This window comes from Diceros bicornis, chromosome X (genome assembly GCF_020826845.1).
Source record: "Diceros bicornis minor isolate mBicDic1 chromosome X, mDicBic1.mat.cur, whole genome shotgun sequence".
NCBI lineage: Eukaryota > Metazoa > Chordata > Mammalia > Perissodactyla > Rhinocerotidae > Diceros > Diceros bicornis.
Genome location: NC_080781.1, coordinates 1,509,226 through 1,526,692, shown reverse-complemented (window position 1 = coordinate 1,526,692; position 17,467 = coordinate 1,509,226). Strand labels below are relative to the sequence as shown.

The following is a 17,467-nucleotide window of genomic DNA, read 5'->3' as shown; positions in this document are numbered from 1 at the left end:
GCTCTCCATCTTCCAAGATGGTGGCCAGGCTGTGGCTGCCCTTGGCTCCAAGGAGGATTTTGTGGCTGACAGGTCTGCTCAGTCCTTCATCTGAGGTCACTGTTGGGACAAGCCTGGTGGTGTAGGACTTGGAAGTAACAGCCTCTGTAGGTTCAGGCAGAAGCTTCTAGGAAAGGAGACATGCGCAGGGCTGGAGGTTGTGTTATGCTCATAATGGATAACCATTGCCCACACCCCATGGCGCCCCGGGCAGGACGGCTGCCTGATAGATACAACGAAGAAGGCAGAAAGGGAATCTTTCCTTGGCAGAGCCTCATGTCCCTCAGAGATGCAGCAGAACCACAGAGCTCCTGGAGACCCGTGGACTTAGGAAGGTGCATCCTGTGGTACCCAGGGTGGCTGGAAGGATGAAGGACGATGCCTCTTGGGCCAGGGAGTAGCCAGGATGATGCACTCAAGACTGAGAATGAATTCATCACCAACCCAGTGTGCTGGGGGCTGGGGTCAGACTCACCTTGATTTAGAGGCAGTACAAGATTTTCTCATTTGTCTCATGCTTGCTTGTGTGCACGAGGATTCATCCTTGCTGTGTGCGAATGAGAGTTCTGAAGTCTAGTATATTTGGGAGGTGCTGGAGTCAACAGATGCAAACAGGTTTCCCAACCACACGACTTCTCAGAGAGGGGCCTCGGAGATGGTATTGTTAGTGTCCAAGAGGGTCTGCAGAGTTTCCCAAAATATTTGCCCAGATACCTCCTCTAGGGTATTAACCCCTCCCACCAAGGTGATTAGTCAAAAGGAGTTGGGTTAATAGGACCCACTGCTGTTAACCAATGACAAGCGTGGAATCTCATGGAAAACAGCCCCAGCTGTGCTCCACAAAGGCACTTCCAAGGGCCAAGGGAAGCTAGACTCTGTGTGTCTTTTTTCTTTTTCCTTTATTCTTAAAGAAAGCCATCAAGATTTTGCAAGTGTTAAGCATTTCAGACATGAAGTGTTTTCGCATTTGCTAGCGTGAGGAAAATAGAACCAGACCGCCTCTTTCTGCCTGTGGGAAGCTCATGAGCGAGGCTGATGATTTATCAAACACAGGCATAATCAATAGTCGACCTCCTGCAGAGCTGGCTCAGTATTTATGGTTTATTCACATCAACATTGTATTTACCTGGCTTCCCAGCCCCGGGTCTGAACACCGATAGATTTGTAATAACCCCATCGGATTTATATTTTATCCCTGTAGGACTTCTTCCCATAACTCTAATGGATGAATTCCCCAAGATCAAGAATTATGAAAAATGATGTTTCCTACCAAAAAACAAAAATGAGAGTTATAGAAGGCTCTTCCCAGGAGAGGCTGGTGATGGATGTTGCATCAACAGAAGACTGAGGAACAGTTGAGAAAGTAGAAGTCGGCACCCGTTTCTTGGTGGACAGATGCCTGCACAGTTTTCTTATTTATGCGCTTGGCGGTTTTTATGTAAAACGGGCTCCTCAGGCATCCGCTCTCCCTCCTGGGAGCAGAGACTGATGAATCACTGTGCATGCATTTGTCAATGGATTATTGGATCTGAATATGTGTCGACCACTTACCATCAATACCTTCTGCTGGCTTTCCAATGTTTCTCTCTGCCGGGTAGAACGATTTTCCGTTGTGTGATGGGTTTCCGTAGAACAGAAGGAAACTGGATGTTCATTTGGTGGTGAGAGTTTGCAGTGCTGTTTGACAGGATTTTCTCTGATGCCACCACTGCCAGAAGAGTAGGCTGGAAGTTAAGGATACACCTCCCATCTTCCTTGAGCACCTCCATCCTTCCAAATGCCCTCCGTGAGCTCCCAGGAAGTGGCTCAAGAAATGACCCACATCCAGTGACCCAGATGCTCCAGAAGTGTTTGACCCAGGAGCTCTTAAAAGAGTTGGGTGTTTAAAAGCCCCTGGCCTCCAGTGTCCTCGACTATGCATATGGCGGGTCCCGCTGGGTGGTATTCTCTGTCACAAAGCGTTGCTAGTTTAAGAAACACACTCAGTCGATGATCCCGTCTTTGCCATCATCATGGGATGTGGGGAAGGCGATGTGAGTCTACCCTCTGTGATGACAGCGAGAAAGTTATCCTGGAATGGAAATGTTGGCCGTATGGTGACTGAGGGCGATATGTGAACCCATCCACATGATGCTCTCGCCAATGTTGTCTCCATCGATTTAAGAATTACTTTGGACACACTTAATTGCCCCTTTAATTTCAACATTTTGACTGGCCCATGGTGTGACTATGGCTTCACTACCCTCTAGTCACTCAACCCCATACCCATATCCTGCCGGGTGGATGAACATCCAGGTTCGTTGCCACCCCAACTCTTGCCGCGGATCACTGACTTTCGTTTATCTACAGCTTTTTCCAGCAATCCTTCCCCAAGACATCTGGACTACTCTTTTCCCATTCATGTTTTATAGGCGGATTCAGAGCCCTCATGGCTGTTCCAGAATGTTCCATTCTCCTTTCCTCACATTTTCATATTCCTTTCTTGACGGACTTGGTTGCCACCTTCCAGAGGTCTTCAGGTTTGCATCCCCGGAGTTCCACTCATGCGCATGTCAATGGAGTCACAAGCTTGGGCAGGGACACTGGCTCCAAAGAGAGATTTAGTGGTCAGTCCTCAGATGGTGGGATGTTTGCAAGAGTTTTCTAAAACCTCCCTCATGTTCTGGAGTTAACCCTTCATCCAGCCATTTGGCACCAGCTAGAATGTGCCCTGTCTCTCTCTCTCTGTCTCTGCCTCTCTCTCTCTGTCTCTGCCTGTCTCTCTCTCTGTCTCTGTTTATCTCTCCATTTCGCTCTTCCTCTCTTTTTTCCCTCTTTCTTTCCCTCCCTCTCTCTCTGCATCTGTGTCTTTCTCTCTCTGTCTCCCCCCTTCTTGCTTTCTCTCTCTCTCTGTCTCTGCCTCTCTCTGTCTCTCTCTCTCTCTTCCTCTCTCTTTTTTCCTGTCTCTCTCACTCACTGTCTCTCCCTCTTGCTCTCTCTCTGACTGTCCCTCGCATCCCCACCACTTTTCTGTCTCCTGCGAGGCAGAGATCTCTCTCTCATCCTCCCCTGATTACGACATACCTTTGTTTGCTCTATACAGAATAACACGTGGTTCTGAGTGAATGTCCCCGCACCAATCAAATGCGCACTCAATGAGCAGATATTATGATTGTTCCTTGTCCACTTTTCATTTGGCAGAGGGAGGTATTAAGATCTCATGGATGCTCGTAACAAGGGGTGGCCATCTGAAGCACTGACATGACAAAAATGTCTCTTTGCCATTTAAAAAATACAAATGCGTGGGCTGGCCCGGTGGCATAGTGGTTGGGTTCGCACACTCCGCTTCAACAACCCAGGCTCACAGGTTCGGATCCCAGGCACAGACCTACACAGCACTCATCAAGCCATGCTGTGGCAGCGTCCCACATACAAAATAGAGGAAGATGGGCATAGATGTTAGCTCTTGTGAGGGACAATCTTCCTCACATACACACACACAAAATGCAGCTGCACTGGTTAATTGAAATTTCTCCCTCAACACATGTCGGACATTCGATAAATATTATCTGAATTAGATGTGCTACCCAGGGAGATCTCCAGGATATGTTGCTTTAGAGTAGAGAAGGATGTGATTATTCTCAGCATCTCACGTAATAATGGATTAATAATACGCGGTGACCCCAGAGAGATTTTGGTGCAGCCTCCACGGTGCCGGAATCCCCCACACAGCTTCTCTGCTGGATGAGCCCCGGAATAAGTTCCATGTGTCTGGAGCCTGGGAGCTGGCCAACTGTATGCATGGCAGCAATCTTCTCATTGCTGTTGTAAAAATATGCTTTCCCCAGTGATGCTGTTTGCACCAAGACTTAGCTCCGATAACCTTTTTGAATTTCCTGAGCGACCTTGAACTCATTCTTTGCCCAGAGCACCATCATTGTCAAATTCTTGGAGTCTGGGTCACTGAGTTTGTGCTGTAATCTGTCACCAGAGCTTGGATCGAACAAAGATCCACGTTGGCATTTCCCTCTGGCTAAGCAGTGGCTTCACGTTGAGTTGTCTTGTACATTATCACTAGGAAATACATAATAGACTTGGAATGAAGAGGATATTTTAAGCCTTAAGGAGATTAGGCAGTGGTTGTCCTTCAGCTCCTGTTTACCTGGCCACTGGTGCCCCCGTGAAAATGAACACTGATGAGTCTGGCTGTTCAGTCCCAAGTGGGTGAAATCTGAAGTCACTGCCCTGCACCAAGGGCTGGCTGACCGGAGGCTCCTGGCTATCTTCTCTGCTACCAACATACAAGGAGTCAAAAGCCATCGTGAGACAACCAGCAACAGCCATTCCTTGGCTATTGGATAACAGATTATCCTTAACTAACCAGACTGAAGTCCTAGGAACTCACCGCAGGTTAATACCCCCAAATTGAAGAGCGACCCTCCACACTCCATTAGATGGGGTATTTTCCAGCAAATTTTGACGCTCAGAAGACTGTGTGTAGTGGCTGTTAGTTTGTCCCATGACATGGGACTCTCTATCTTGGAATTTATCATTTAGGCATGCAGTGATATTCTAGCAACTACCACAGTGTAACAAACCACCCCCAATCCTAGTGGCTCAAAATAACCCTTTCATTTTGCACACAACTGGGGGGCACAGGAATTTGGACAGTTCCAGCTCTGGGTCTCTCATGCTGTATTCCAGCTGGGACCACCGTTATCCAGCGGCTCAACTAGGGCCAGACATCCAGGATGGCTCCGTCTTGTGGTGGGAAGTTGATGCTGGGCTCAGTTAGGATGGTCGACCAGAGGACCTACACGTGGTCTCTCCAAAATGGCGGTCTCAGGGGCGCCAGCCTTCTTAAACGAAGCTGGGTCTTCCCATAGACAGCATTTTGAAGAACCAGGCGGAAGCTCTATGGTTTTTTCTGACCAAGCCTTGGAAGTTGTACGATATTGTCACTGCTGCTGCCAAGATTCAAGGCAGCCAGATTCGAGGGATGGGACACAGGCTTCATCTCCCGAGGAAACTAGCGTCAAAAGAATGTGCAGGCGTGTTTTGCCACTGCCTTGAGCTCCAGTTCCTGCTCAGCCAGCCTCGCATAAGCTGAGTGTTCACGATGAACTGGTCTCTCTCCTAAGCTGAGGGCTCCCCAACTAGGAATTTACAATACATGAGACGTGAACTGAGCTCTGTTTAACTTCTTTGCACTAAATAAGATAGTCGATATAATGACGTCACCCCAGAGATATTTACATTTTCTCAAAATGCCAAACTTCACGTCCATTTGAAGCAACCAACTCCCATGTTTCTTCCGGATCACTCCTAAAGTGGACCCTGATGTGCCCTGTGGAAAGGTTTTGTTAGCTGACTTTTGGTGACTGTAGGTATATCTGAATACACATTTCGTTGACTGTACAAGACTCGTGTAGCTTATTTTCCTCATTCCTATCGACCCTCTCCCTGTTGGTCCACACTGGTGATGTTTTACAGTAATGAGCTCAGGGGATGCATTTTCAATATCCTGGAAGTTTGTTGAGAGAGCTGGGTATTAAGGGAGGAGGTTGGAAGCGCTGAGTGTGGCCAGAAAGTGTGTGTGGGTTAGAAGCTGTGGACTTGGGCTTCCCCTCTTCTCCACGTCACTGTTCCTCTTGCATCATTCTCTGTGAAAACAGCAGTAAGCCTTCACCCACATTTATTTTTTAGATGTTATGTGCCACTTGCTATGCCAAAGCACTACACCTGTGCTGTGAAAGCCACAGTCTGGATCAGACATTTCCTTTGCCTCAAGAACCTCACAAGGGATAAACCTGCATTGGGGCCGGGGATGTGTGGGGTGTTGTAACCACAGGTGCATCCTGCATGGGCCCTGGCTGTGATGGGGGAGGCAGTGTGGCCTGTGTGTCCAGGGAGGGACCTCGCAATCCAGCTGGAAAAACTGTCTACACATACACAAATGCATATACATAGGATATTGTATACAGAAATGCATACACATGCACATACAAATACAAACACATAGACCTATACAAATACATAGAAAATACAAACATGCGGTCATGCGTGGCTTAACAATGGGGACACATTCTGAGAAAAGCGTCATTAGGCAATTTTGTCATTGTGTGAATATCATTGAGTATACTTACACAAACCTAGGTGGTATAGCTTGCTACACGCCTAGGCTCTATGGTGCTAATCTATGGGACCACTGTTGTATATGCAGTCTGTCATGGGCTGAAATGTCATTATGCAGCATGTGACTGTATATACACACATATATATAAAATACACTCACATAAGCACAAACACATGTACATATACAGATGCATGTACATAGAGAAATGTATACACATTCAGATACAAACACATGTACGTTTCCAAATGCATACACAAATAAATGTGCATATGTGCATGCAAATCATAAACATATCCAAATGCATTTCCAAATGCAAATACATACACGGCCACAAAAACATGTGTAATGCATATGCAAATAGAAATACATATATGCATGTATTATGTATAAATACATACGCAAAACAATAAGCTATGAATATTTATATATATGCAAATATGCCTGCTCGTATACTTGCAAATACAGGCATAGTTACATATACAAATATAAATACATTTACATATGCATGGTATATGCAAATACAACCATGCATGCAAATGCATATGCAAATTCATCAACACATGCAAATTCATAGACATGCCTATAGTGTATATGCCAAAAAAAATACACATATAAATTCATCAGGCATTTACAAATACATGTGTGCATGCAAATACACATGGAAATACAAATGCCAACACAAAAACGTATATATGTATAAATGTGTATTGTGATTGTATGTGCATATATATGCAAATACATACAGATAAATACATACAAAAATACATATGCATATCTCATACATATGCATGCATACATACAAATGTATCTATAATTAATGTATGAATACACACAGTATTATATACACGTACAAAATACACATGCACATATACATGTTCGAGTACATATGCATACAAGTACATATTACACACACGTAGACACATACACATCCAAGCAAGCTGGCCTGCTTGAGATGATGGAACAATATGGCCAGTCACATGTCTTGCACAAGTCGTCGGGTCTCCAGCCTCCGAGGAAAGGACTCCGGGACGAGGATTTATCTGAGCTTTGCCCCTGCAGGGAGGGGGACATTCTGAGCCCGGGAGGCAGAACTCACGAGCACGGACCATGCTTTTACGATTGCATCTATGGAATAGCTACCAATGGGGCTGGAGTGGGGTCTGCGGTGCGGACGGCAAATGTGAATACTTGGGTCAGCATTTGCCACAGGGTGCCCTGAGGAATGAATTCATTTCTGGGGTTCCCTGTGAATGAGGGGGTGCCCTGGCAATATGAATTTTGGGGACACGGCTCTCTCTGCCCCACCCTGTGGGCTGCAGGACGTCGGCCTCCCCACGTGGCTGAGCCGTGCTTCCTGAGCTCACGAGACAAGGGGCTCTTGATATCTGCAGACAGCTGTCCCATCCAGAAGAATTAACTTCCCAGGGGACACCTTTGGGTGACACTGGGTGACCTCACTTTAGTGTGAGTGCTGCTATTTTGTCATTGCTGCTGTCAGTTTACAAGATCCAGGCGTGAAAGGATAGACTTTGAGGAAAGGAAGGATCTTGTTGGTCTCTGGCACATCCCCATCACATACAGAGTGGGAAACTGAGGCCCAGGGAGGTGAGAAGGCAGCCAGGTCCTGATCCCACCCTTGTGGTGCCCAGGACTGTTTCCATGCCCCCCTGTGGCGACACCTCTGCCATCTCATCTCATCTAACCCTCCCTGAAATTCCCTTTGTCCCCAGCCGGGGTCATGATGGTCCCTCAGAGGAAAACCGTGGACGGGTTTGAGGAACACTTCGGCCTGAACTTCCTGGGCCACTTCCTGCTCACCAACCTCCTCCTGGACACCCTGAGAGAGTCAGGGTCTCCCGGCCGCAGCGCGAGGGTGGTGACCGTCTCGTCGGCCACGCACTACGTCGGCGAGCTGAACATGGACGACCTTCAGAGCAGGTGAGTGGGCGCTACCAACGGTCCGAGGGGCATCCTGGGAAGATCAAGGCTGCTCATCAAGTGTCCACAATGAACTGGACACAATGCTCTGGACCACTGACCATTTGTTTTTTATAAACCTGTCTCATAGCAATAATTATCCTGACTAATATCTACTTATTGTTTACTATTCTGCATTGACACATTTGAACACTTTCTCCGTATCCGTCCATTTATGCATCATAAAAATGCTTTTAGGTAAATATAATTATCATCCTCGTTTTACATGTAGGAAAAGTGAAGCATATGTTATTTTTTAAAAAATATCTTCCTAATATCACTAGGCAATAAGGATAGAGCCAAAATTCCAGCCCAGGAAACATGACTACGGGACAGAAAAAAACCACCAAGTGAGAGTTAGCTGTGTTGTCAGCATCGCTGAATAACTCTATGCAAAATTTCGTAGTGTTCTGTTTTAATGCATCCTGAAGTGCATGCTGGTTTTTTGTTTTTAAGCATTTTTTTTATTGAGGTATCATTGACATATAACATTCTATTAGTCTCAGGTGGACAACGTCATGATTCGGTACTTGTACATATGGTGAAATGCCCACCACCATACGTCTACTTAACGCCCATCATCATCAACCATTTCCGTCTTATCCTCGGGCAGCTTGGCTGTGTGATATTATTATTATTATTTTTGTTTCTGAGCAAGAGACAAGAAAGACAGAAGTCAGACGTAGAGAGGGATAGCAGAAATATTTAAATGTTTTCTTTTGGACCCAGTTTCGAAGGCAGTGAGCTAGCTCCCTGTGGCCCGTTCACCTTGACTCTTGGCAATGCACAATGCAAATATTCTGAGCTTCCCTCTGTCCCCTCGTTGAGGACAAAAGACTCAGTGTGTGTGAATAGGATGTGTGTTTATTTCTCTGTATGTGTGCTAACAACTGTGCACAGCGTTAATGCGATGCTTGGAACGACCTGGACGCCTGGTTGACCTCGGCTTCCATGCCAGGACCAGGCTCTGGGATTAGCAGCTCTGGGTGGCAATCCTCAGGCTGAGAGGAGGGCAGCCCAGCTGTGCAGACCTCGGGGGCCCTTTACAGTGTTGATGTCCCTGCACAGTGAGAGGCGGCTGGGAGGAAGGAGGGCTGGGGTCTTCCCAGGATGCTATTGTTGATCCAGTTACCCAGAGCTGGCTCCTGGGTGGGGGGGATTCTCTGCTTAGAGCTGTGGGACCAGGAAGACCCCGTCACTGGGATTCGCCAGTAGGGGCAAATTCTGCGGGAGGGTGGGAGAGAGGGTACATGTCTGTGACCTCTGGGAGCTGGGGAGAGGGCTGTCAGGCCCTCGTCTTCCCGAGGCGGCTGCAGCCAGCCTGGCCTGTGCACAGAGGAAGCAATGAAGCAAAGGCCCCGGGGTGGGTGGTGTGCTGCTGAGGGGCTGCGAATGGGATCTTATTAGGAAATCCGGTCTTTGCAGATGTAATTAGTTAAGAATCTCAAGATGAGGGCGTCATGGATGAGGGTGGCCCTAAATCCAATGACAGTGTCCTCATCAGAGACAGAAGAGGAGACACAGACACAGAGGAGAAGCCACGTGGAGACGGAGGCAGAGATGGAGGGAGGCGGCCACCAGCCCCGGGACGCCTGGAGCCCCAGACGCTGGAAGAGGCAGGAAGGACCCTCCCCTGGAGCCTCTGGAGGGAGCGCGGCCCTGCGACCCCTTCATCTCAGACTTCTGGTCTCCAGGACTGGGGGAGGGTGAATGTCTGTTGTTTTAAGCCCCTAGCCTTGTGGGTCCCATATTGCCTGTGCCGGGGCTGTATGAGCCCTTCAAGGTCTGTGGGGCTCATGGAGGACCAACCCTGTGGTCACTGAGCTGGGAGGTCCAGCCCTGTGAATTCTCTGAGCTGTGCCAGGACCCACCCCACGGATGCTGTTGATGCCTGAGCCGTGCTAGGGGTCGTGTAGGACCCCGAGGGATGAGCCAGCTTCCTTCCCTCGCTGACATTTCTGAGTTTTCTCCCTTTACTTCTCAGCACGCAAAACGCACACAGCCCTTTGGCAAATGCCAGTGGTTTCCACAAGAGGCACGAATGCCAAGGAAGAGAAAGAAAATGACATTTACTCTTGAGAGCGTCTCATTTCGCCTGGAGTACTCGCATGGCAGAGCGAGCCTGTTTCTCTCCCTGGACTCTTTGCCCTGCATTTTAACCCCCAGAGTCGAAGTATCCTGCCGAGACGCCTCTCGGAGGCAAGAATTGTTCTCTCATCCGCATGGCTGCAGGCTCAGAGCCCGCAGAGCATATCTGATCCACAAATCTTTGCTGAATCCAATACAGGCATGGATTTACGTGGCATACACACAAGATCACGTGAAGAATCATGTCATGCCAAGTGAACATGTGTGTCGGGTGGGGGCTGTTTCATTAAAATTTCGATCTTTTCTCCTTTAAATAGGAGTGTTGTTAAAGACAAATATATACAACTATAGAAATATATATGTGCAGGAGAGCATGCATACGTGTGTGCACCCATAACTTGCTTTTTCTCAAGTGATACTCTTTACATTATGACACAAAATCCCGACCTTTGTAGAGAAGGGATTCTTGTGGACGGCCGTAGCAGGTGCCTCAACATGCTTGTGTTGACTGCCCTGCTATATTTGTTTAAATTTTCCTATATAAAACCGAATAACAGACGTGTAGTTCTGTCACTTTCTGTTCTAAATGTTTATTAAAAGGAGATGAAGCGGTTTAGAGCGGAGGTTTTCCAACTGTGGTCCCCAGACCCACAGCATCAGGACCACCTGGGACGTCGTTAGGGATGCAGATCCTCAGGTCCTACCCCAGACCTGCTGAACCCAAACTCTGGGGCGCGGCCAGGCGGTGGGAGCCTACTAAACCCTCCGGGAGATTCTGATGCAGGCTAAAATTTGAGAACCACTAGGCTTTCCTCCATACTGCTTTTCTGTGTAAAAAGAGTTGGTTCCCGGCTTGCCCCTGATATAAACACCGCTGGTAGTTACCGTTAATTGCCAAGAGTGATGCGCTGGCTTGGAAAATGAGCGCTCTTCTCAAGACATAAATCCCCACATCGTAAAGTGTTCTGAAAGCCGAGTGGGTCGTGACGCACGAGGGGGCTCGTCTGCTATATAAACAAATCAATCTATCTCTATATATACATGAGAGAGAGAGATTGATTGATTTTAAGGAATTGACCCACATTGGAGGGTCTGGGCAGTCTGAAATCTGCAGGTCAGACCAGCAGGCTGGAGATCCGGGTAAGAGTCGATATTGCAGTCTTGAGCCTGAAGGCTGGTAACTGAGGCAGAATTTCTGTGCTGCGGTCTGGAAGCCAAATTCTTTCTTTCTGGGGGGACCCGCATCTTTTCTCTTCACGCCTTCAACTGATTGGGTGAGGCCCACCCTCACTATGGAGGGCCGTCTGCTTTCCTCCTAGTCTACTGACTTCAATGTTAATCACCTCTTAAAAACACAGCAACATCTAGACTAGTGTTTGACCAAAGAATTGGGCACCAGAGCCTCGCCACGTTGAGACATAAAATTAACAATAACAGGCACAGGTGTGGGGGAGGAGTTCTGTAGGTGGCAGTGGTGAGTGACACCCCGTGGTGTCCAGGAGATGGTCAGCCTACTATGTGCCTGGCACCCTGACTTGTCTGCATGCCCAGCCTCCTGTACCCACGGGCGCCTCAGAACCAAAGGGGTCCTCTATGGGTCTTCTCAGAGCCCCTCCAGCTTTGGTCCTGCCCTGCGGGTGACCTCACGGGAGGAGCTCCTTGCACCTCTCCTCGGAACACCTCATCCTGACCGTCCTTCGACCCTCAGCCCTTGCGGCAGGGGGCTGTCTACTGGGATGCCCTGGTGAAAAAGGAAATGGGGTCGTCCTGTCCCCCCTCCTCGGCTCAGGCGAGGCCCCGGTCCTGGGTCTCATCGGAACAGATGAGGCTGCTCGTGGTTGCAAAGGCAGCGGGACCTGCTGGACCAAGACGTGGCTACTTGCTGTGCCGCTAACGAAGATGCTCCTTGGGGTAAAAGCGATGAGTGTCCTTGGGTCTCTTGGCCTCATCCCCAAAGGTCCAGCTGGGGAGCAAGACTCAGTGTGGACATTCATAGTGCCCCCTACTCTGTGTCCTGCTAAAGGGTAAGGGTGCCCTCCTCACGGGTTCATCTCCCCCCAAGAAGCTTGCCCCTATGGGCTTGTCCTCTGAAGCTGGAATAGTCAGCTTATTTACATGGCTTCCCATCTTCTCTCTTCTTTGGTGGGCCAAATCAGCATCACCAGGGAAGTCCACATTTTTACGGTGCATTCTGGGCTTCTTTTGCTTTCTGAGAGCAGCGCTTGCTCACCGTGTGAGTTTCCTGGGGCTGCCGTAACAAATTCCGCCAACTGGGGCGCTTACAACAGCAGAAATTTATTTTCTCCCAGTTCTGGAGGCTGGAAATCCAAGATCAAGGTGTGGGCAGGGCTGGTTCCTTCTGGAAGCTCTGAGGGAGCATCTGCTCCATGTCCGTCTTCCAGCTTCTGGGGGCTGCCAGCCATCCTTCGCGTTCCTTGGCCTGTAGGCGCGTCGTCCCATCTGTGCCTGCGTCTTCACATGAGCGTCTTGTCCCCGTGCCCTCTCATGGTCGTCCCTCTGTGCACGCCTGTCTCTGTGTCCTCGTCTCCTCTTCTTACAAGGGCACCACTCACCTTGGATTAGAGCCCACGTAATGACCTCATTTTAACGCAATCACCTCTGTGAAGACCCTATTTCCATGTCAGGTCGTCTTCTGAGCTCCTGGGGGTTAGGACTTCAACATATCTTTTTTCTTGGTAGAGGAACAATTCACCACATGATGCTCACCATCCATCCTTCCCAAAGTGCTAGATCCTCCATCTTTTAAGGAGTCCTCTATTCTACCCTTACATTGGAGACTCAATAATCATGGAGGTGTCACAAGCATGATGAAAATAGCCATTTGGTTTGAGTTTCCAAGACTCATTCAACCTTGGAGCCATTATTCATTATTTTATTTGTAAGCACACACATCCCGTTATATTCTTGTCTGTGGAATCAATGCTGTGTAACATCGAGCGATGGATATGCTGCCCTACGTTGATTTGGCTTTCACGAAAGGCTTAGCCTGCTAAGTCTGTGTCCTGGGATACGTGGCAGACAGCCAACACACCCGCCATGTTTTTATCACCAACTCTCAGGTGTGTGGACGAGGCTGGAATTCACACGTGACCACCAACGTCCTGGGCTTCTCCGTCGACTTCCCTGCGCGGAATTGTGAGAAAATTCACCACATTTTCTGAGCTCCTGGTGGGTGCCCCATTTCCATAATCCTCTGGAATATTACACCTGGGAAACCAAGGCAGAATGCAGTGCAATCATTTGTGTTGTCAAAGGAAGACTTCAATTTGGAGATTCACTTGCAAATGTGTTGGACACCGGCCATACTTGTTCCCTGAAAGACTCATCATTATGGGACTCAACGAGCTTCCAGAAACCTATAGGACCCTAGCTTGTGGGTCATAGATGGGGTTTCTGTAATTATGGTTATACATTCACGTCTCAGAACTGAAATGTAAGAGAAGCAAATGCAACTTGTTAATATGGAGTGAGCATACGAGTGGGCACCCTTTTCTCATGGGAGTGGGTAGATTGTGTAATCCTGCCTGTTGATCCACATAAGAGGAATCTGTCTCCCGGGCTGGGTCGGTGGGAATTCAGCGATGAGACATACACACACACACACACACACACACACACACACACAGAGACACACACAGAGCAGAGCAGAGCATCCATCAACCTAATCAATGATAACCCCTTTCTTACAATGAAGTGTCGACATCGGTTGGGGCTTCGTGATCTCTAATGGCAAGAAAAGAATAATGTTTTATATAATAAGCTGAAAACGGGGACCTCAAATACCCTTAATAGTATCCCAATTCCATGGACCGTATGTTTATTTGGTTTTTCATTCAACAAGAACGCCCGATAAATTATGTTTTCAATGACCCAAGATATTATAAATTGCACAGTCACATGCACAGACAATTTCTGGTATAATTGAGGGAATTCTGTAAACCTATTCCAACTGGAACAACTGAAATAATACAAAAGGTCCCGGGTTTTCTGGGACAGGAGGGCGATGATTTATTTGTTCTGTGAGATATTAATGTGCAGTATTGGGCGGCTCTGCTGAGAAGGAGTCTTGACCACTGGCGTGGAACTAGTTAAATAATCAGTGGAGCCAATAGAAAGCATATTGATTGATACGGTGTGTGACCAAGATGGTGCAAAGCCAATGGGAGAAGCCACATCTAAGTTGGGCTGGATACACACACTCACACACACACACACACTCACTCTCATGGTGTTATCAATGGCCATTTCTTGGAGGGAAAGAAGGTGGAATCACCATTGCTTTTCAATTCTTCTTTGAACTTTTACAGTTTTTTACAACCAATATGTATTTCTTTTATATACAGGGAAAATTAATATTGTCTTTAAAAAAGTTCTCCCGAGGTACACATCTGATCCTACCGAAGGGCATCAGAACATACCCCCCCCAAAAATGTGCCTCTGGGGCGTGTGGATCATTTTGAGCTAAAGGCACTTGAGAACCAGTGATGCAGCAAAAGCTCTTTCCTTCCCCCTAATTGTCTAAAAATAAAGTATAAATTTCCCCTTTTGTAAAAAAAGTTTGCATTTATAAAGGAAATTTCCATTTGTAAAGGTGTCTTCATACCAGGAAGAGAGCTAGTCCTGGGGACAACTCTTATCACTGGAGAAACTATCATGTATATAACAAGACGACCCTTATTTGCTACACACCTCCTCCCCTCACCTTCTCATAACTTGTGTGCCCCACCCAGAAGCCCCAAACTCCTTTTCCTTTGTTGAGCCTAAGAAGGAATATAAGCCTCAATTATCTAGCTGCCTCTTTGAGCCACATTTTTCTTTTTGAACTCCCATGGGTATATACTAATTAAAACTCAATTTTCTCTTGTTAATCTGTCTTCTATCAGTTTGGTTTACAGGCCTCAGGTACAGAACCTAAGAGGATAGAGGGAAAAAGATTTTTCCTTACCTACACGCTCTATTAAAATGTAAGCCTTACATAAATATTTTTCTAGATGGAAATATGTGGCTGTGTCTTTACTCTCATAGGCAACAGTAATTTTTCTTTGACGAGAACCTGAAAAACTCATTTGCTCAGCTGGATTGTATCACCTACTATATTCCTGGCGTCTTGCTTAGAGTGAGGCCCTCGCTGGCCGCGTCCACTCTGCACCTGGCCTCAGGTAGCTTGCAGGCAGCGGTGTGATGACTGCAGTGTGGTTAGATGGGCCGTCAGAGCAAGGCCAGACCCAGACCAAGCAAAACCCTCAGTCCCGGAAACACCACATACTGTTTACATAAAATGCAGGCGTCAAAATACCCAGTGTCCTCTTCCTGCCAGAAAGCAACTCTGTTGCAATTTAGGACAGGGTTTCCACTCTCTAAGTAATGTGGTCCTAGGTTTTTAATCAATAACTGTTTGGAATTTCCCATCTATATATTTACCTTTTCACAATTTACTCCCTCTAGAAGCCCACCACCCCCATTCTTTTCTCTCTCCATATCTTTACAATTTAGCAACCTTTCTTAAATGGCGTATAAGCCCCTGAGTCTAATTATCTCTTTGGGGTTTTAACTTCCTTCCTAGGAAGCCCGCTATACGTGTAAAATTAAAAAATGAAATCTGTGTATATTTCTCTTATTAATCTGTCGTTCATCAGTTTAATCTGCAGGCCCCAGTCACAAATATGAGAGTGTAGAGGAAAAAGATTTCCCTACCCTACAAAAGACTGTCACATTACTCTCTCTGCTTTTGTTTCGGATTGAGCTTCGAATTATTCTTGAAGTAGTTACGTCAATAAATTATTATTTATTGAAAATAAAGATATATTTTTATGAGTTCAGTTCTTTTGACACCACTCAGTGCAAAAGCCACTTATTAAAAATTCCATATTTAGAATCAAGCCATGTAGACATTTCATGAGTTTCTTTTACCCCTGCATTAGTTTGCAGATTGAGTCTCTCCTTCTGCCGCCTTCTTTCCGTTAATATTGCAACAATGTCTTTATTGTTTCAACCCCAACTGCTTCCACCAGTCCTTGGGGTTTTCCTTGTGAGCCTTAATGGGGAAACATCTCTTCTGGTTTATTTGCTTTGATTCTTTTCCATTTCCTCTGTGGACGCTTGTTTCTCCTTAAATCCACGAGGGAGCCTCTCCTGAAATTACTTAATGACCCAAGATATTATAAATTGCACAGTCACATGCACAGAAGACTGTTCCGTCTTCTCCATGCTGCCGTATAAAACCAGAATTCTATAGCTCATCAATTTGTCGTTGAGAAATCCGCATATTTATGGTTCACTCTCTTCTTTTTAAAGTCACCATTTCTGTTCCCTCCCTAACGACCCTGGTAGTTCAGGATGAGACGCTGGTACATGATGTTTAAATGGCCCAGTGCCAAGAGGAAATCTCAGGCTTTACCTCCCTCCACTTAATAACTCCCTGTTTCCTGGAGCCTTCTCTCCCCCGCAGGGAGGAGACAGGAGAATTTGCCAAAAATAAGTATCTTGACAATAATCAGGGAGTTTCGGCTTGTCTTGGATCAGGGCAGGGACTTTGAGCTCAGCACTGCCCTAAATCTTTGTTTTAATTCCTCCCTCCAAAAAAAAAGGCATTTTGGGAATTCTTTTGGCCAACGCTGCATGGCCGGCTCCTCTGGTGTCATCCTTTGCTGCCCTGTCCCCACTCATCTGTAAGACAGAGGACCTGGGGTTTATCTTCCAGCACAAACTGGATGGACCCCAGGCCAATCCTCAGACTCTGCATGTGGACTCTCTTGACAAGTGGGTGTGTGACAGCCGCCCCACAGGGTGCGTCGATGAGGAAGAAGGGACCGTAGGAGGTTAGGAGGTGGGACCGAGTCCCTGGGCGGGTTGATGTGGTCATCGCCCATTAACAGGCACTCGTCCACGTGTGCACTTTTGAAAATGGCATGAGAGTTGTCAGGAAATCTCCCTGGTGAGATGAGTGTATGAAAAGATGCTCCTCCCATGCCGTCAGGGAAATGCAAATTAAAACAGCACTCAGATGCCACTGCACACCTATTAGGATGGCCAAAATCTGGGACACTGACAACACCCAACGCTGGCCAGGATTTGCAGCAACAGGAACTCTCATTCGTTGCTGGTGGCAATGCAGAACGGTGCAGCCACTTTGCAAGACAGTTTGGTCGTTTCTTACAAAACTAAACATACTCTCACCATACGATCCAGCAATCACATTCCTTGGTATTTACCCAAAGGAGTTGAAAT

General features: G+C 47.2%; 1 protein-coding gene across 3 annotated transcripts in view; it reads left to right on the top strand.

The window, feature by feature from the left end:
* Positions 1-17,467, top strand: part of DHRSX (dehydrogenase/reductase X-linked) — a 166,148-nt gene that overhangs the window by 122,997 nt on the left and 25,684 nt on the right. For all 3 annotated transcript variants that reach the window (XM_058535365.1, XM_058535366.1, XM_058535367.1), the window contains exon 5: positions 7,885-8,092. In XM_058535365.1, the coding sequence (XP_058391348.1) occupies positions 7,885-8,092 (208 nt within the window). The remainder of the gene's footprint in view (positions 1-7,884; positions 8,093-17,467) is intronic.